This window comes from Arvicola amphibius, chromosome 15 (genome assembly GCF_903992535.2).
Source record: "Arvicola amphibius chromosome 15, mArvAmp1.2, whole genome shotgun sequence".
Classification (NCBI taxonomy): domain Eukaryota; kingdom Metazoa; phylum Chordata; class Mammalia; order Rodentia; family Cricetidae; genus Arvicola; species Arvicola amphibius.
Genome location: NC_052061.1, coordinates 35,887,145 through 35,907,299, shown reverse-complemented (window position 1 = coordinate 35,907,299; position 20,155 = coordinate 35,887,145). Strand labels below are relative to the sequence as shown.

At 47.1% G+C, this 20,155-nt stretch overlaps 1 protein-coding gene across 4 annotated transcripts; it reads right to left on the bottom strand.

Moving 5' to 3' along the window:
- Positions 1 to 757: 757 nt before the first annotated feature.
- Chst4 (carbohydrate sulfotransferase 4) lies at positions 758 to 12,752 on the bottom strand. 4 transcript variants are annotated; one of them, XM_038313109.1, is made up of 2 exons: positions 12,670 to 12,752; positions 758 to 2,686 (listed from the first exon to the last, which is right to left on the bottom strand). In XM_038313109.1, exon 2 carries the CDS (start codon positions 2,666 to 2,668, stop codon positions 1,511 to 1,513), a length of 1,158 nt encoding a protein of 385 aa, XP_038169037.1. In that variant the 5' UTR covers positions 2,669 to 2,686; positions 12,670 to 12,752; the 3' UTR covers positions 758 to 1,510. The 4 variants fall into 4 exon arrangements, with proteins under 4 accessions (XP_038169037.1, XP_038169036.1, XP_038169039.1 ...); XM_038313108.1 differs by lacking the exon at positions 12,670 to 12,752 and adding an exon at positions 11,598 to 11,787; XM_038313111.1 differs by lacking the exon at positions 12,670 to 12,752 and adding an exon at positions 11,446 to 11,495.
- Positions 12,753 to 20,155: the final 7,403 nt, after the last annotated feature.

Here is a 20,155-nt window from a genome sequence, read left to right as displayed (position 1 = left end):
TCCAGAATCCCACACTGAGAGGCTCTGATCCCACCAGACTTGAGGAAGCACCTGGCGGTGTGCATTTGTACACAGTGGTCCTAAATGACTGCAGGATCTGGGGACATCTGCAAAGACTGGGAGAAACAACTTTCCTTGTTAGGGGAGATGACTGTTAGAAACAGGAGGAGAGAAATACTAGAACTGAGGTCTTCTGGCTGAGGAATTAGAGTCAAAAAATTATGTGCAGAGATCCCAGGGTGATACACACATTGTTACAGGTATTTCACAAGGAAGGGCTGAGTTGCTGGTTGTCATCTATTGTATTTGAGTATACAATGTCCCACATGGGCTTATGTAGTTCATTGCTTGGTCCCTAGGAGGTGCTGTATGGAGAAATTACAGAATTTGCAGGTGGAGCCTTGCGGGAGGAAGTGTGTCACTGGGGGAGGGTTTTCAGGTTTTACATCCTGGCCCAGCTTCCTGTTCTTTCTCTCTGCTTCCTGTGAGTGGGTGAAATATGATCTGCCAGCCTCACACCCCTGCTACCATACCTTACCCACCGTGATGAACTGTACCCCCACTTTATAAGCCAAATAAACCCCTTCTCCCCAAAGTTGCTTTCTGCATTGGTGTTCTATTGCAGCAACAGACAAGCAGCTAATGTAGCTACCTTCCACCAATGCTTAAGACAACAGAGGCTCGATTCATCCAAAAGTGGTAGTGATTTTTTATGTGTTAGACAACAGCAAAAGACAACAACAGCAACAAAAAAAACTCTACAAAGATGATTATGCCCATTGTTAGAGCCCCATGAGAATGAAGATTGTCTACTGGTAGTCAGAAAACATACAAGAGGAATTCAAAACAGAAGCTTGGGCTATAATTTTCATATCACTGGAGGACAGTTTCACAGATAAACACTGGTAAACATTGGAGAGAGATGCCATCCGGACCAATCACACCATGAACTTGAGCGCTGGTCCTGTTGGTGTTTGCTGCCTGTTTGTGGTATCTGGCAGTGCTATAGGCAGACGCACAGGTAAGCAACCACCCCTGCGCCTGCTGCCTTGAATCTGAGGGTCTCTGTGGAAGTTGCTGGGAGTTCTTTGGTGGAAGCCCCATTTCCTTGGTTTTTGTTCTTCCCTTTCTCATTGGGAAGCCGTGGACAGGAGGTTTATGGACTTGCTCCAAGGATGCTGCTTGGTGTGTCAAGTAGGCCTCCAGGCCATAGTCTCTGAGGTATGCACGGGTGGGAAGGTCAAGGAGAGAAGAGAGGTGGCAGTCTTGCTTGGTGGGCTGAAGATGCTGCTCAAGGTCCCTGAGTCTTTTCAAGATAGAAGGAGATTCTTGACTTTAGGCTCAGATGTAGTGTGTATCTTAGTATAGACACAAAGACTTCTGCTTGGGCCTGTGGAGGCCCAATCGATGCTCAGCTTGCTCATCTTGTGACACTGTTAAGGCTTGGGATCATTTCGTGGTGGCTGAGGCTGGAACCAACTGGTACAGACGGGTCTCCTAAGCCTTCTCGCTAGAGTTGCCCCAAGGTGTGCGGAGAAGACAAAAGATCCAATAACAGGTTGCCTTGCTCTTGTTTGGATCTGGCTGGGAGGTAGCCCAGCAAATCCATAGCCTCACTACAGACGTCTTGAAGCCGAGAAACCTTTTCATAAGGCAAGGACCAACGCCAAGCCTGGGAGATGTTCAGGGCATTCCTGGCATTAGTGGCAAAGGAAGGCTGATTCATACTTTTGCCACGGGTGACGTTGTGAACCCAGGTTTGGAGATGGGGCAAGAATTTCAACCCCACAAATTTGTATAGCCTGGAGGTCTGGGCCAGCGGTGCCCGAACCAGGTCCTCGTACCTCAGAAGCAGGAAGCGCTGCTGTAGAGCCTCAGGCAGGGCTTGGATGGCCTTGATTATGTCCACGTGGCTTTTGCAGATGATCTGCATGGTATAATAGGGGTGATCTTCCTCCTTGATCACCTTCAAATGTTCCCCCAGCACAATGCGACTATCAATCATGAGGTCCCCTCTGGTGTGTTCCCGAGATCGGAACACAGCCCGGGGGTCTCGGATCAGGTGTACGATATGCAGGTTGAGGGAAGGGTCTGTGAGAAGTGGGTAAAGGGCCTGCAGGTTGAAGAAGCGCACCTCCTTGAGTACCACGTGACTGTGAGAGCCGCAGGCCTTCTCCACCATATCAAAGGGCTTCTGAGCACAGAGGCGCCTACAAGGCTCAGGCGAGCTGATCTGGTCACTAGAGAAGAAGTCACAGACAGGAGACGAGCACAGGGCCCGGCTTTGCTGCCATTGGAAGAGGCTGGACTGTTTTCGGGGGCCTGGCTTCATGTAGGCATCGAAGACGCTCATGTCACACAGGAAGACCGAACGCAGAAGGTCCCGCGCAGCCATGTGCAGCTTCCAGGCCGTGCTGCTGGTGAAACTCATCCACACGTGCCAGGCAGGCTCCATTAGGTAGAAGACATCCGGGTGTTGCCCAAAAACCTGCCCCACAAAAGAGGATCCTGACCGCCAGGAAGACAGGACCAGCACATGCACGGGCCTCCTGGACTCTTCTTCGTTCTGGACAAAGCCCGTACGTCTGAACGTGTGGAAGAAGAGCGCCGCAATTATCATCTGGGAAGCCAGGAAGAGCAGCAGCTTCCCTTTCTTAGGCAGTATCATTCTTTGGAAGTAGAAAACCTTTAAAGTGTAAGCAGAGGAATGGGGCTGAGTCAGGCTATGGTGGCATCTACCTTCTGGCTTCTCTTGGACCCCCTCCCAAGAGCAATGTGAAAATTCAGAAACTTCCTGCAATTGCCCTTGTCCAAATCCCCCTGCAGAGTAATTCTGGCTTCTTGGTTCTTACTGGATCGTTGTGTTCTGTATTTTACAATCTTTAAAACTTCCTCCTCTGGTCTTTCTTGTCCACTGAACTACCAAGAACATCCCTACTCAGATACTTTCACTCAATACAAGGGACACTGCCACACCCTGCGCCTTCTACACCCCTGGCAGAGTGGCCTGCAGGTAAAGCGGTCCGTCTGATGAAGCCTGGGACCTTCCCACTGCAATCTCCTGAAGCCTAAGAAAGAAGGCTGTCAAACTGCCTGGCTTTAGAGTTTTCTCCTTCATGGCAGAGCCATACATCAATGGGGCATCGGGTTCCTTCTGACTTAGCCTCATCCCATGGGACTAAGAATGCGGGGGAGAGGATCCACAGCCAACCTTGTGCCTATGCAGATGACAAATGAGCTGAATTCATTTCAGCAGAAACATTGATTCTATAGATGTGGGGTGAGCCAGCCTAGGAGCTGGTTTGAGACACCCGGGGCTGTTTGGTCACAGGGCTACAGTTTTGCAAACCTACTCAGGACTGTACTGCAGAATGCCAGAGACTGTCACCTCATCAGGAACTCAGATGTTCATTACACAAAGTGATAACAGAAGAAGGTGTTAGGAAGGTGTTCCAGTCGCTGGATTTTCAATATTTAAAGAACACGTTTGCATTTGTAATTCACATAAAAATTCATGAAAACTAGTGGAAGCCCGGACTTCACTCTTTGCACAGTGAGGGCTTATTTTTTATGAAAAAAACCTTCGCGTGGGGTGCTTGGTAGGTTAGCCATAGATTCCACAAACCGAACTTGGTGGGGTATTAAAAAAAAGGGACATGAAATTAGGGGTGTGGAGGAGGGATGAGGAGGTGAGAGTAAATCTGAGAAAAGTTGGGGGAGTATTGTATGCATGTATGAAATACTCAAAGAACTAACAAAATATAGTAAAAACCATATAATAATGGAAAGTATGTATTTCAATGCAGAGAGAGGAGCAGAGAAAGAGCGTGCACCAAAGTCAGCAAGAGGACTTAGCAGGTAACGGTATCTACTAATAAACCTGAGTCTGATACCCAGGATGAAAGTGGTGGAGGGAGGGAACTGGCTCCTGCGAGTTGTCTTCTACCCTCCACAGGTGCACGTGTGCAAATATACCCACATGCATATGTACACACACACATACATTCATACATACAATTTCTAAAAGGAATAAAGATAGTCTAGTATCAAGTGCCATGCTGGTGTCTTCCTCTAAACAGTTTTAAAAATCAATTGTTTTTATCTTATGTGTCTTGGTTTATCATCCACATGCATACAATACCCTTGGAGACCAGAAAGAGAGTGCTGGATGCCTTGCTAGGCACCATGTGGATGCTGGGAACTGACCCCTACTCCTCAGTAAGAGCAGCCAGTGCTCTTAACCAGTGAGTCACCTCTCTAATCCCTCTTAGAGGTTTTAGTGCTCTTTTCTGCATCATTCTGGTCCGAGCGACTTTTTGATATAAATAACCAAGAGACACGCTGGCTATTACACAGAACATAAATATGAACAGCAACAGGTGCTAAAGCATATATACCATCACGTGTCCTAGAGATTCTCCTCCCTTGCACCTTAGTAAAGAAGGGAAGGGCTTGCTATTCTCCCGATGACAGACATCATCATCAATTGCAATCTCTTCCTTTGGGTGGTGCATGCCTATAACCCTGTGTACATGGGAGGCAGAAGTAGGAGGATTGCAAGTTCAAGGCCTGCCAGAGTAATTCAGTAAGGTCCTCTCTCAAAAATAAAAGAAATATACTAAAGAGGACCTACATGTGTAGGGAGCGGAGGAGGTCCTGAGTGAATGTGTGAGGAGTGGGTGAAGTCCTGAGAGTATGTATCATTGACAGGACCACGGCCATAGCAAGGACCCCCATGGAAACGGCGACCTTCCTCTGGTTCTAGTACAAAGGTTGACAGTGTGTTGACAGTGTGTACAGAAAACATCAACCCTAGTCTGGGTTGTTTGCTGCCAGAGACTGCTCTCCTACAGAGCCTCCCAACTGAAACTAGCTAGCCCTCCCCTTTGTGTGGTACATAATCAACACACTGACTTTGGGGGTTGTGTTGCAGGTGTCCTCCATCAGGGTGAGCACAGTCTACCCAACCCCAGCTCTTCCATGCCATTTCTTCATTCCCATGTCACCCCAATCACGTTTCCAGGACCCCGCTGTGCGGGACACAATAGTAGAGCTCCTGCCTACATAGGCAAGGCCCTGAGTGCTAGTGAAACCATAAACTCTGTTAGAACAACTCCCATTTCAGTCTCTAAGGTAGGTTTTACATCTCTGCTGGGTAGGTTTTCCTTTTCAGCTTCCCAGGACCCGAGAAGAGTAACTGAGGGACTGCCTAGATCAGGTTGGCCCGTGGGCATGTCTGTGGGGAACTGTCTTAGTTGTTAAGGCGGAGGATCCACCCTGAATGTGAGCACCGGTGCCTGGGTAGCGTCCACCTCTGGGATTTCCCTGCCATAACGGACTGTAGCCCTGCACCTGTAAGTCAGGTGAACCCTTTCCAGGGTTCTAAGTTGTTTCGCCCAGGATACTTTGTCATAACAACAGAAACAAAACTAGAACAGGAATGGATAATTTGTCTGTGTTCTTAGCTCTAGGAGGTTATTTTGTCTGACTCTTACTAGATTCCCTTTTCAAAGGTTTTTGTTTTTGTTGTAATTTTGAGATAGGCTGGCCTGCATTTTACTATGTAGCCCACGATAGCCCTAAATTCCCATTGATTCTTTTTGCCTCAGCCTCCTGAGTGCTGGAATCATAGGATTGAGTCACTAAGCCCAGCTTTTTAAATGTTTATTAGTATATTTTAAGTGCACAAAGTAATGAATCTTACAATGTCATTTTATACACATATATGATATGTGTGGCTATTCACATATCCTAGTACTCTCTCCTACCCTCTATCACCTACTGACTCTCTTGTCCTCTGTCACCTACTGACCCTCTCTTGTCCTCTGTCACCCACTGAATCTCTTGTCCTCTGTCACCCACTGACTCTCTTGTCTTCTGTCACCTACTGACCCTCTCTTGTCCTCTGTCACCCACTGACCCTCTCTTGTCCTCTGTCACCTACTGACCCTCTCTTGTCCTCTGTCACCTACTGACCCTCTCTTGTCCTCTGTCACCCACTGACTCTCTTAGTCTAGTCATCATTCACAACTTAAAACATATTTTTAGGACCCTTGAGTTTACTTAGATTTGCTTGGATAGGAATAGTGGGTGAGTATCATTAAATCATATGCATATATGAAATTGCCAAAGGACAAAAATAATAAACAAATGTCCTGCCTGCTCAAATGGGGTCTTTATGTTTCCAATTGTTTTGAAAAGACTGGTTCTCATGAACATGAAGCCCATAGAGTAAGAACTGAAAACGTGGCTTTCTTAAGACTCCACACAGGAGAGAAAAGCTCAAAGAGCCCTTGATGGCTGTATCCTGGCCTGCCAGGACCCAGGTCTCTGTCTTGCTGAAGACAAGTGGAGAGACGGGATCTTGCCAGAAGCAATTGGGTCTGTAGGGGAAGTTAGCTCTCTGTAGGCAGGGGTAAGTGGCACATCTTCAAAGAGGTCACAGCCTTCCCCTAGAGGAAAGAAAACATGAGAACTTTCCTAGTGACTTGGTTGCCTTGAACCAGTTTCTAAGAGCCAGTATTTATCTTGTCGTTAGTCCACAGTGAAAACTCTGCTTCCAAACCTGCCTAGTTATCTCTGCTACACAACACTGGGTTCATTTTATTTTGTCAGTTCAGCTGCAGTTCAAACACTCTAGGAGATTTAGATGTTTATAAACCCTTAACGATTTTCCTCTTAGGAAGAGACACAGCAAGGCATCCTCCCGACCCACAGCTCTAGGCTTTTTTTCTTTTCCTTTTTCTTGTCAGCGTGTCATAGAACACAAAGGACACAGGGACACAGAACACAAAGCATTTCCTTGTTTCTTTCTACCATCTATTGTACGGACACACAACAATTTATCTAACCAAGGGCTTCTGGGTTGTTTCCAAGCTCCCCTTATTTCAAAGGCTTCAGTCATGGGCTTCTTGTCTACACACTTGTAAGATTAAATCCCCAGCAGTGAAACGTGGAGTCAAAAAGCACGAGCGTGCAAGTGTGTGTGTGTGTGTGTGTGTGTGTGGTTTAGACAGCCATTGCCAGGCAGCCTTCATGCTACCTGTGAACCCAGAGGGAGGTATTGAGAGTGGATTTGGGAGGAGGAGGCAGCCACAGAGGTGATTATTGGAGCTTGTAACTTGCTTCCTCAAGAGGTAGGACATGCTTTGTCAGCTCTCGGGCTTCCCTTGGAAGTCCCCTTAGACATTCTGGAAGTGTGTCATAACCCTCACTAGAGTCTGTGTGGCAGTGGCACCCCCCATCTCCCATTGCCAGTCATGCTTTCCCTCTGGATATACCAAAAGCATCAATCGAGGGTCAGCCTTTTTCTCTATTGTTTGTGTGTATGCGTACGTGTGCCTGTTTGTGTGAGGACCACTGGGAAACTTTTGGCGCCATTTCTTTCTTCATATAGCATACCCCTCCCTTCCTCCCTCCCTCCTTCCTTCCCTCCCTCCATTCCTTCCTTAATCTCTTTCTCTCCCCTCTTTCTTTTTGAGCCAGGGCCTCTCACTGGCTTGGAGCTTGCCAAATAGGCTAGGCTGGCTGATCAGTGAGCCCCAGGGATTTCCAGTTCTGGATTTAAAATGTATGCTGCCATGTTTGGCGTTTGAAAAACCTGAGTTTTGATGATCTATCTTGGTGTTCTCAAAATAAGCACTTTACCCATGGCTCTGTCTCTTTAGCCTTTATCTCCTCTTTGTGGCCAAAATATTCCACCACCTTGCCAGGTTTGGGAGCTAAGGGCACTTGCTGCCCAGGCATGGGGACCTGAGCTCTTATCCTCAGCAGCCAAAGAAAAGCCCGGTGTGGTCATGTGGGTGCATGCATCCTGTGTTGTGTCCGTCTGGGTGCATGTATCCTGTGTTGTGACCATCTGGGTGCATGTATCCCATGTTGTGTCACCCGGGTGCATGTATCCCATGTTGTGTCACCCGGGTGCATGCATCCTGTGTTGTGACCATCTGGGTGCATGTATCCCATGTTGTGTCACCCGGGTGCATGCATCCCGTGTTGTGTCCGTCTGGGTGCATGTATCCTGTGTTGTGACCATCTGGGTGCATGTATCCCATGTTGTGTCACCCGGGTGCATGCATCCCGTGTTGCGGGAGAACAGAGACAAAAGGATGGCTAGGACTTGTGGGTCCCAAAGTCTAGTGAGAGGTCCTACCTCAAATGCAGACACTTGACATCCTTGCTGGTCCCAAAGTCTAGTGAGAGGTCCTACCTCAAATGCAGACACTTGACATCCTTGCTGGTTCCAAAGTCTAGTGAGAGGTCCTACCTCAAATGCAGACACTTGACATCCTTGCTTGGCTTCTACATGCATGAGTGTGTCTTGCTCACTTGCATTCACATGTGTACATACAACCCCCTTCATGCCCACGTTGCTATCACAGGGGACAGTGTCAGTGAATGCGACTTCCTGTCTTGCCCTCTGGGCCTCATGGTTCAGGGGATGACCAGTTTGTCATCCAAGGGGGAGCAACTGGAAACTATGCCATTGCTGATTGCGGTTTAAGTGTTGCTGTCCCCTCTCCACTACCACAAGGCAGAGAGCTTTTCCTAGGTACAGTCTGAGTATGGGAAACGATGTAGGACAAAGGTAGGAAGCAATGGCGTGTTGGGGAGCGGGGAACTCAGCCTGCGGACACCCAGAGCCTGGGCTGCAGTTTTACAAGCAGGTCCTGTGACTGCTTCGCCCAAAGCTAACATCCCCTGGAACTAGGAAAACAGGGGTTTCCTTCCATCCCAGCCCTGGGTCAATGCTGCCCTGCAGGGCTTGATGGCTCTGTGCCTTCCTTGTGTGCCAGCTACTGCTGGCCCCAAGCCAGGACCTTTCTGTGTTTTCTTCCCCTGCCTTTTTTTTTTTTTTTTTTTTTTTTTTTTTTTTTTTTTTTTTTTTTTTTTTTTTGGCAGGGTGGCAGGATGGTGTTGGGGAAGGTCCTGCTCCTTGTTCTTGCCATTCTATCATGGAGTGGCTTCTCCATTCCTCTCCTTCTGCTCTGTATAAGCCCTGGCCAGAAAGAGCGAGCTCTTGTGAAGTTCTTCTCGTCCCTGGTCACCAGGATCTAAACAGCATGTGTTGTGACTGCCTACCCCACTAGAGGTCACATCTCAGGCAGAGTTAGCTCATCTTAACAACCAATAGTAGAAGCAGGGGACAGTCTGTGTGTGGCAAAAGTAAGGGCCTCTGGGTATCTGGTGCTTTAGGGAGCTCCATGGAGAGCAGACACTCCCTCTCCGGTTCCAGCCCGAGTCACGCTCTCTTGCTGGAATTCTCTGCTGGAGGTATTGGCATTTCCCCACTGCCTCTCAGCCCTCCCCACCCTCAGCTACCACACCTCCTTCTAAAGCACACATCTGTCGCTCTCTAAAATCCCTACAATTAACATTCTAACATGTATAAGCTAAAACCCAAATCCCTAGGCCTCGTGCCCAGAGCCCACCTCTGCTTGCCCATTAATTTCCTGTTCCTTCCTCCATTCTTCCACCTCTACCCTTGAAGTCAGCCTTCCGATCTGCCCAAGCTGTCTTGTTGCTGAGGAGCCCGGAGAAATTTAGAGAACTGTCACTCTTCCTGCAAGAGACTACCCACAGGCCCCTTTCTCCCATAAACAATGCTTTCCCAGGCCTCCCAAATGTCCATTAGCTTCCCAGCTTCTGCACAGGGCACAGCTGCAGACTTAGCTTGCCCATGGTGTGTAACGCTTCCACAACTGATTCGGACTCCTTACATCCCCTGAATTAATGAAGATAGTTGGGGAACAAGGAAGAGTCACATTGCTAAAAAGCAGAAAGTCTTTGTTTGAGACAGGGTTTCATGTGGCTCAGGCTGCCCTCCGAACTGGTCATATAGCCGAGAATGGTTTTGAACTTCTGACCCTCCCACCTCTTGCGTGCTCGGATTACAGGTGTGCACTACATGTCTCAGTGACGGGCGCTCACATCACTTGAGAAAAAAGAAAAGTCATCAGAACGTTTGTGTCTTGAGAACCATCATCAGAGGCGGGGGTGGGGGGAAGGCACCAGAGTTAGGGGCTTCCTCCAGCGTCCTCACTACAGGAGCCTGGACTACAGATCCTCCCCAGCCAATCAGGAGCAAGCTTTTCAAAGCAAAATGGGAAATCCCGACCAAAATCAACTAAACAAGCCGCCTAGATGTCAGTCTAAGAGGCCAGCATTCTGAAGACTTGAGCAACTCCACTTTAGATTCTCTCATGGAATGATGTCCCTAAAAGCAGAAGGTAGAAACGGCAGGCAAGGGTTTGCACAAACAGAAAGAAGGTAGGCGGGCTGGGGACACCGGCCTCGTCATAAACAGCCGAGAGACCTGGGAAACTCTTAGGGTTAAGCTCCCAGATAAAAGTGACCACAAAACAAACTTGTTTAAGACAGTGTCTCACGCTACATCCAAAGCTGGCCCCAAACTCACCTCAATCCTCCTGCTTCTGCCTCTTAAGTGCCAGGATGACACGCTACCACACTCCAAAGAAGAAACTCGAGCAGTCTCAGTGCTAGAAGGATTGGGCCGGGGTCCTCACCAATGCTGTCTTGAGTGTTCACGGACAGGGCTGGGCACACGGAGTGGGAAACACCGGTTTGTGAATCTCGAGTGAACCAGTATCCGTGGGGAGCTCTTGCTGCCTCAAGGAATGTGGGGCCAGGCATTTTTATTTTATATTTGTAGAATTATTCAGCCCCAGTGAAACAGACTTATCCAAGGCGATTTGAGGCAGAGGTCTCCTCCACCTCAGTTGCTAGGCTGGCCCTACAAATGTCATTCAATTTCACACCTACAGTTCACTTCTGGATTTCCAGAAGCCCTCAGGGGTGCAATTATAAAATACAATCCCACTAGACACAATTGGGCATTCAAAACAGGGCTGGCCACATCCCTATTGTTTAAATTCACATTGTATATTTGTAGTGTGTGGCAGTCAGAGGAGAGGGGTGGAAACTGACCCACCTTCTGTCAGGTGGGTCTTCGGAATGGAACTAAGAACATCCCCTGAGCCATCTCACGGGCCCTACTTCCCTAGTTTTCAAAACGAACAACTGACACTTGCTTGATTGACTGTCTGGGTGCAATAGCTCTGTTCATTTGATCTAATTAATGGCCACAATCCACTCTGCAAGCCAGACCAAACCTGCAGCTCCCATCTATCTCCCATGCAGCAGCAAGCAGGAGGGAAACAGGCCTGGAGGTCAGAATCACTCGGTTCTTCCCACTTTTCAGAGTTGGCTGGGTAGGGCTTCTGGTAAGCAGCTTGTGTTTCTTTTTCTAGAAGATTCCCTTGGTGATTCAGAGTTTGATGCACTCCCCCATCCCCCTAACCCTCTTCCTGTAGGGTTCAGAATCCTCAGCTTAGATGTCAGATGCTATCTGATACCTGGATCCTGCAGCCTTGGGATAATGCCTGCCCTACATGGTAGCTGCATCCTGAGGAACTCTCTTCTTACCTTGTTAATGGCTTGGGCTTCCCCAGTGGACTGTGGCTTTACTGCCTGCTCCGCAGAGCACCGTTCCTTCTCTGACTCAGAAACTCCCCCACGACTTCCTCCTCCTGCTGGCATTTTGCTTCCCCACCCCTTGTGCTGAACCGACAACCCACCTTGCAAGACAGGCTCCAGAAAGGCTCTGGCTCTCAAAAAGCTGGGGCTTGAGCAGCTTGATTATCTTGAGGGTGGAGAGATGAGGGGTGGAGGGCGGAAGAGGGGTGGGGGTGAGTAAGGAGCGGCACTCCAGGTGGACTAAGCTGAGGAGGGTAAAAGATGACCCCCGGAATGTTCACTCTCCTAAGGCAGCCAGAAAGGCCAGATCCCTTTATAAGGTATCACAGGAGGAGAAAAGGTCCGGGGAGCGCCAGAAGATGGGAGTGGGAGGGTGCTGCCAGACAGGCAGTAGAAAGCCAATAAGAGTTTGTGAGCCTCACTCCCCGCCTCCCGTCCCCTCCCGTGCCCCCCCTTTCCCCGTCTTTTACTCTTATCTCTAAGGAGGCCGTATAAAGATTATTTTCTCTGCATCACACCTGTTTCTCCATTCCAACCTAGGGAGGTAACATTTCTCCGCTCCTATGTCATATCCAACATCTTCACCTCCACAGCAGAGACAACGGATATGTTCTAGGCTGGGGACTACAGATTTACCAGTGTTTAGTTTGATTACAGGGTGAAGAATTCTCCTTTACTACAATAAAATAAAATAAAATAAAATAAAATAAAATAAAATAAAAGCTATTGAAAGATAAAGCTTCAGATTGGCGGCTTGTCCGCAGCAAGTCACATACCCACTCTGGGCTACTTTATCTGGTTGTCAACAGTCTAAAACAGTAGATACAGATGGGAGAACGGAAACTTCCAGAGAGTAGAGAAGCTGAGTGCTGACTCTCAGAACAAATAAGGATGACGATGCCTGCCTTCCACACCGTGAATGTTAGGATTAGCGAACACACGTCCCCTTGGCCAATGCTATGATACTAACAAGGGTTTAAAGGGGTTAGTTACGGAGACTGCAGAGATGGCTTAGCGGTTAGGAGCACACGCTGCTCTTGCAGCGGATCCTAGTTCAGTTCTAGCACCCACATCCGGTGTAATTCCAGCACCCGCGAGCACATACCCACACAACTCACATACCCATAAACAAATCTTGAAAAGGTGTTAGTTATTATTTAATAATGACTGTACCTCTTCTTAATAGCTGCTATTTTCCAGGCTTCACTAAAGAACAACCAGGCTGCATAGGAGTGAGTCACACCCAGGACTGGCAGATCCCCATCAGCTGTGCCTCCGAAGGCCTTATCGTTCTACAAATGACAAGAACCTGCGGGGGGGGGGGGGGGAGGCTCCCGAGTATTGACTTCAGCCGTGTCCCTTCCTCCCTTCCTGTTTCCTCCTGGCACTGAGCAGACAGAGGTCTCTTCTTCCGAGAGGCTGTTCAGAGATGGAAGCCGAAGAGCTAGAGATGGGCAGCCGTGTGCGGCTCTTGTTCTCAGTTTAGGAGTGGTCCTCACTGAGTGTCAAAGAACTGAAGAATGCAGGATGTGCAGGGAAGGGGATACAACCCCCAGTCATCCTGCTGCCCGGGGAGACCATTTCCTCATGCATGTAGAAATCTGTATAATTAGCCAGCCATGGTGCCTCATGCCAGACACACCAGCACAGAGATTTGTATTTCCCTCTCCCTCTCTCCCTCTCCCTCTCTTCCTCTCCCTCTCCCTCTCCCTCTCTCTCTCTCTCTCTCTCTGTGTGTGTATGTGTGTGTGTGCTTGCATGGGCGCATGTGTGTGGCCAAAGGTGGATGTCAGGTACCTTCTTTTATTGCCTTCCACTTATTTATCATTTGAAACAAGATCTCTTACTGACTTCAGAACTCAGGACTTTGACTAGACTAGCTGACCACCAAGTCCCCAGAACGCCCGCTCTGTTACCACTGTGCTGGGATTACAGGCATTTGCTGCCCTGCTCAGCCTTTTTAAGTGGATGCTGGGAATCAATCTGCTCCTCACACTTGCAAAGCGAGTGATCTGTAAGTCACCTCTGCCCTTGTTTTTGCTTTAAGGTAATTTAAGTTATAAAATACAATTTGGACACAAAGGTAACCAATAAAGGCATTATCTCTTAAGAATAAGAATGCCTTAACCAATAAAGGTATTATCTCTTAAGAACAAGAACACACCCTAAACCAGACGCTTACTAAGGGGTCTCTTCTATGTCCTTCTCTCAGATGTCCCTGACTCAGCACTTTGGGGAGCTCCTCTCTTGACAGACAGCTCCTTGATTTGCTTATAGTTTACCATGGTACAAGCCTGTTTGGATATCCCTCATTCTGACTTGTTGACCAGTCTGTCCGGGAATCCCACAATCCTTACCCTTTGAGATTTCCTCTTTCCATCTTGAAGTTTTTCTGCTTTGTCTCTTGCTATGCAGTGCTCTCTGCGTGACTGTCCTGATGCTGGTTTGAGGACAGTAGAGCTTTTTACAGTTATGACTCATGAGGATGAGCACACACCCTAGCAGATGGTGTCTCCAGAGTCTACCTCATATTAAATCATAAACACCTACCCATGTCAGCTAGTCCTAATTGTTTGGTTGGAGGCATCACCTCAGCTCCCCGACACCCCTTTATACAAAGAGTCTGGAATGTGAAGTTGGGGGCTTCACCGCAGCCTCCGGCATCCATTTTGGAATGTTGGGTGGAAAATTCCATTTCAAGCCCCCTCCCCTGGGAGTTGCCTCAGTCCAAACTCCACCTCCAAGAAAGCTGGCCAAAGGGTAACCCCCTCCCCAGAGGAGGGCAAGACCACTCCCACAGGCTATTTAAACTGTCCCCCAGAGAACGAATGTGTGATCTCCCCTTTTCCCATGGTTGTTCTGGTTCTCCTTTTCCCCTCTTTGTGTTTTCCCGGGGGCCACCCTGAAGTGTTGGTGTCCATTAAACCTGGGTTTCTTCTAATTTGGTTTGATTTGGATTATTGCATCAGCAGAGAGTTTTGTCGGCCTGAAAAAACTCAATACTTATTTCTTCAAGATAGGCTCTCATTCTATAGCCCGGGCTGACCTGGAAATCACTAGGCAGCCAAGGATAGCCTGGAGTTTGTGATGACTCCTCCTGCCTCAGCCTTCCAAGCGCTGGAATTACAGGCTCCAGCTGCTGTACCTGGCTCCAGCCAATGCTTTTTGGAAGAGGTCTTTTTCATTAAAACTAGGCAGGTATCCACAGATACATTTTTTTGAAGTTATCTGAGACCACCCTAGAGTTTCCTCGTTGGAACCTATGAGGAGCATCCTGAGTTCTGTTGATTTTTCTCTGACAGTGGTGTTATTTGTAGGGATGAGTCAGGGTTCTCTTGAACATGCAGCCTCCTTTGGGAGCACACGGAGCATGTCCTCCTGGGGAGCTCCTTCCTGGAGGATTCGTAGGCCAGTCTCTTTGGAGACTAAATGGCCTTCTGATCAAGAGAATAGTGACTTAATAGAAGCATCCCGCCCTTCTCCAGGTCTCAGCTGGTTATGGAGAGCACGTGCTACAACGTTGTCTGTCCTTTACGATCCTCTTATCTTCAGTGATTAAGGTCACCGGTTTCGGTTGTTGAAAACCCAGACGGATCGTCTTATCAGTCTTGTTATTTTTACTTCCGTGTAACTTTCAGGAAAAGCTTAGAAAACAAAAAGCAAACAAAGTTTTTAGAAATCCTTCCTCTTAAGACTCATTTTTCCAAGTGACTGAAGCCTAAAAAAGTTAGTGAAAACACAAGCAATTATATTGATCATATGCATATGTTCTGTCTTTAAAGTGACTGTTTTGTAAATACTACCACGGTTGAGTCATTATCTTAAGAGAATGCCATTGGTTTAACAGACATTTGATATCATATGCTGAACTTTGAACTTCGAACATTTTATAGTCTTTGATCATGAAGCATATGTCATCATTAAGTTTTATCTGTCACAGTTCTGTGTCTTAGGTTAAAATTTCCTATATTCTGTTTTTTTTGTTTTATTTTTAGGATAAAAGCTTACTTTATCAATGCCATGAGTGATGTGCTCCCTTGCAAAAGATCCATCCAGCAGTGGTCCTGTCCCCACAATAAAGGCATGAGATTTTCACCTGAGTAGCCAATGGCTCCCTACTACCTGGCTGTGCTGCAAGGGGCTAGAGTCAATAGAGATTGGGGACGATGGGGGCTCCATCTGAGTGGCTGTGAGGAAGCTCTCATTGGTGCTGGATAAGGCTTTCTAGGTGTGGTCGGTTGGCGGAAGAATGCCCACACCCCTGTAAGTAACTCCCTGCCTAGGCTCTGTAGGTAAACTCAATGAATGCATTGGCTCCCCAGAGCGAACTTTGGTAGATTGTCCCTCTGTTTGCCATTACAGTCATGGGAGGAGCATAGATGCTGCTTTACATCTCCCCATAGGAAGAATTTTAGCAGCAACCACAGATAATCTGTCCTGGTTTGAATAAGAATGGTCTCTTTAGCAGTGGTTCTCAACCTTCCTAATGCTGCGACCCTTTAATAAAGTTCCTCATGTTGTGGTGAATATAAAATTATTTGCATTGCTATGTCATAACTATAATTTTGTTACTGTTATGAATCATAATGGAAATATCTGATATGCAGGATATCTGATATGCGACTCCCAAAGGGGTGGCAATCCACAGGTTGAGAACTGCTACCCAATAACTGCATATATATGAACGCTTAGTCGCTGGGAAGTGGAACTGTTTGGGAAGGATTAGGAGTGTGGCCTTGGAGTAAATGTGGTCTTGTTGGAGGAGGTGGGTCACTTGGAGGAGTGGTTTTGTTGTTTCAAAAGCTCAAGCCAGACCCAATCTCTCTCTCTCTCTCTCTCTCTCTCTCTCTCTCTCTCTCTCCATGGATCACAATGTAGAGCTCTCAGTTTCTGCTCCAGTGCCATGCCTGGCTGCTTCTCACTGCGATTAACCCTCTAAAACTGTAAGTAAGCCCCTAGTTAAATGCTTTCAAGAGTAGCCTTGATCATGGTGTCTTCTTACAGCAAGAGAATAGTAACTAAGACATAATTTGTCTTTATTTAACCATTTCTAGCAAAAAATATAACTTTATACTTATACCCCTTTAAAAATATCTTACCTACTTAACTGTTTTTATTTTACTTTTGTAATTAAGAGTTAATACAAATTACATACAATACACACTATGTTAAATTAAGATTACCTGTATACATGTACACATGTTGCTAAACCAACAAGCTTCCTTCCTTCCTTTCTTCCTTCTTTCCTTCCTTCCTTCTTCCCTTCCCTCCTTCCTTCCTTGCTTCCTTCCTTCTTTCCTTCTCTCCCTCTCTCTTTCCTTTCCATTCTTTCTTCCTCTCTTCATTTTTCCTTACTGTCTTACATAATCTGAAATTTAGAGGAAGCTTTACATTTGATTTACCTTTCAGCAGAGCCTGTAGAGTTATCAATGACCTTGTGTGGTGAATATTTTTGTAAACACAAAAAGGGTGAGGAAGAAAAGATAAGCAGAAAGCCAAAATCTACACATTAGACCTGTAATTGTAATTTTAGATACAGAAACCATTTATTCGCCCTGTTTTAGCAAGGATACATGGGAGGGCCAATTTCTATGGGGTTTATCATTCTGTCCTTTCTCACTATTCTTATTATCATCCCATATATCCCCTCCTAGCTTTTGAAAAAGTTGTTCCTTTAGAAAGAAATGGCATCTGGATCATCCATATTAGGACACCAGTTATATTCTGTGTGATCAAGAATATAATCCTAAGTAGATAAACTTTTGGTTTTGCACAAGTGAGTTTATCAAGTATATAGCAAGCTAAAGTGAAAGAGTAAATGAGAATAGATAGATAAGTGATGATAGATAGACAGACAGACAGACAGACAGACAGATAGATAAGTGATGAGAGATAGACAGACAGACCGAAAGATAAGTGATAATAGACAGACAGACAGACAGACAGATAGACAGACAAGTGATGACAGATAGTGTTAAGAAAAAATCCTAAGGGGCAGTTCCGCTGGTGCAAAGAAATCCAATTAGGTCAGATCAAACCAAATTAAAATGCCCATAATTTTATTAAGTACAGCGCTCTTGGGTGGCCGAGAGTATGGCAGGGAGACAGGAAAGCGGGGAGCACATGCAAACCCAGAACCACATGTTTCTCCTCTAGGAGCCCACTTAAATACCCTGTGGGAGTGATCCTGACCCTCCCCCAGGGAGGAGTCATGACTTGGCATGCTGGGATTTGGAGTCCAGAGCAATGCAGTTCCCAGGCCAGGTTGGCTGGGATGGATGCCAGGGACTGGAGGTGACTCTTCAGACTTAACATTCCAGACTCTTTGGATATAGGGGTGACAGGAAGTTGAAGAGATAATTATAAAAAGGGGCATAGACTCAAGTCTGGCTACTTCCTGTGGGCATGGGGTGACGTGGGGAGGGGAGAGCTGGGTGTTGGTGAGTCCACATTCAGAGGGTGCTGTGGCTGGAAAGGCATCCTGTTCCCAGAGATGCCAAGCATTTGCTTCTTGAGGGAGGTAAGAAGGCAGGTGTCTAGGAGGAAAAAATATTGTTATTATTGACCTATGAAATGGGGCTAGCCATGGGACGAGACACATAGCAAAGGAAACCAGATTTTAGTTGACAGATGTCATTGATCCAGGAGAGCTGGTACCAGTGGGGAAGTCCAGGAGCTGGTATAGGATGTGAAGAACATGTAGAACAAATAATAATAATAATAATAATAATAATAATAATAATAATAATAATAATAGAGTAGTAGTCACAGGGGGTGGCCTTTCCGGACTTGTGTGGCTGCTACACTTGGGTAGGCATAGGTGCAGTCAGACTTATGTGTGACTGCTTCTTTTTCGGAAGAGTGCCTTGAAATGACGGAGGATCAGAGAATGAGTTGTCACTGGGGTGACAGTAACGATGACTGTGGCATCGAAGCTTGATCAGAGGAGGAACAAACAGAGAACAGGTGTTGAAGAACTAACATGGAGGACAAGCTTCCAGGGGCAAGGGTCAAGGATTTGAGGCATGATGGATCTAGAATAGCAGTTCTCAACCTTTGGGTCAAGACCCCTTTGGGGGTTGGAAAACCCTTTTACAGGGGTCCCATATCAGATATCCTGCATGTCAGATATCTACATTACGATTCATAACAGCAGCAAAATTACAGTTATGAAGTAGCAATGAAATAATCTTATGGTTGGGGTCACCACAACACGAGGAACTGTATTAAAGGGTCACAGCGTTAGGAAGGTTGAGGACCACTGCTCCAGAGGGATCACCTACAGGATACACAATTAAGGCAAGAAGCCTGCTTAACATCAGATTCAAAGGCAGCCATCTTTAGAAAGCGGGGGGGGGGGGGGGAGGGATGGTCTGGAGGCAGCCACGAGGAGCAAGGGGACAATTGTCCCACTGCGGGGTTGGGAGAGACACAGCTGCCTCTTGAGAAGAGGCAGAAGAGGTGTCCTTAGATAAGACCTGGGTTTTCTTTACAGCATGAAGGTGAAGGATGAGGTGTGCTGTTCTGACTAGTGAGTTCCTGGAGGTTTCAAGGGATGGAGATAATGAGAGATGGAGTAAGAAAATCAGATACATAGAGCCACTGAAGAAAGCATGCAAGGGACAGAGAACAATCCATATGAGAACGCAATCTTGTACGACCCAGGTGAACCAGGAAAGGGGAAACAATGCAAACAGAATATCATGGTCTCAGGGCAGACACACGTGGCCCAAACAATGACTATTTAAGGAAAAGAGGCGTAGTGTGCCTGCCAGGAGAGATCCGTGTCCTCTGTCTTTACCAATTTGGAAGTCAGGGAGAATGTGTTGTTGAGACACTCGAAGCCGGTATTCCACAGTCCAGAGATAGTGTCACCATTTCTCCTGATGGTGAAAAGCACATAAAGACACTCTGACTGAGATGATGGGAGTTGTCACGTAGGGAGGGAAGGGAGGCGATGTTGGGACAGAGCACTGAAGGGCAGGGTGATTCTCCAGAGACCCGACTGACACACGGCACAGTCGTGAATTTAGGGTGTCACACTGTCTTGAAGGTGGCGTTTGGTGACATCTTCCCAAAGACCTTCAGTCTCATGGTTACTGTTTTGTGGTTGCAGGAGGGCTGCTACATGCTACAATAAGTAGGTTGCAGCCAGGGGTCACACAGAAGGACACACAAGTAGGAAATGAGTTTATCGGGAAGAGGGGGTTCAGAGGGAGTGGGGCAGGAGTAGAGGGAGATGGGCAGGAGTGTTATAAAAATACATTATATATACAGATGAGGTTATCAAAAAAATTAAAAAGATCACTTTTGCAGCAGCTCAGTAGAATGACGCATGTCTATAATCCCAACATATGGTTGGCGGAGACCGGAGGATCACTGCAGAGCTTGAAGCCAGCCTGGGCTACGGAGTGAGAGCCCGTTTCAAACAAAACAAAGCAAATCTCTTGTTTAGTCAGGCCTGCTTTGTGTCTAAGCTGCTTCCGTGAGAACCTGCCGGCTAGTGTAAGAGGCACGAAAAGCAGCTCCCAACGGCCATGGTTGTCCTGTCTGAGGCCATGCAAGATCAGCCAACCTCCCGACACTTGGAGAAGCCCACCCAACTCAGCAGACCCACAGCAATCACCACGGATGCATGAGAAATCGCCAGTTCTTATAC

Coding starts and splice junctions, on each gene's coding strand:
- Chst4 (XM_038313109.1), bottom strand. CDS start 2,668: ATGATACTGCCTAAGAAAGGGAAGCTGCTGCTCTTCCTGGCTTCCCAG.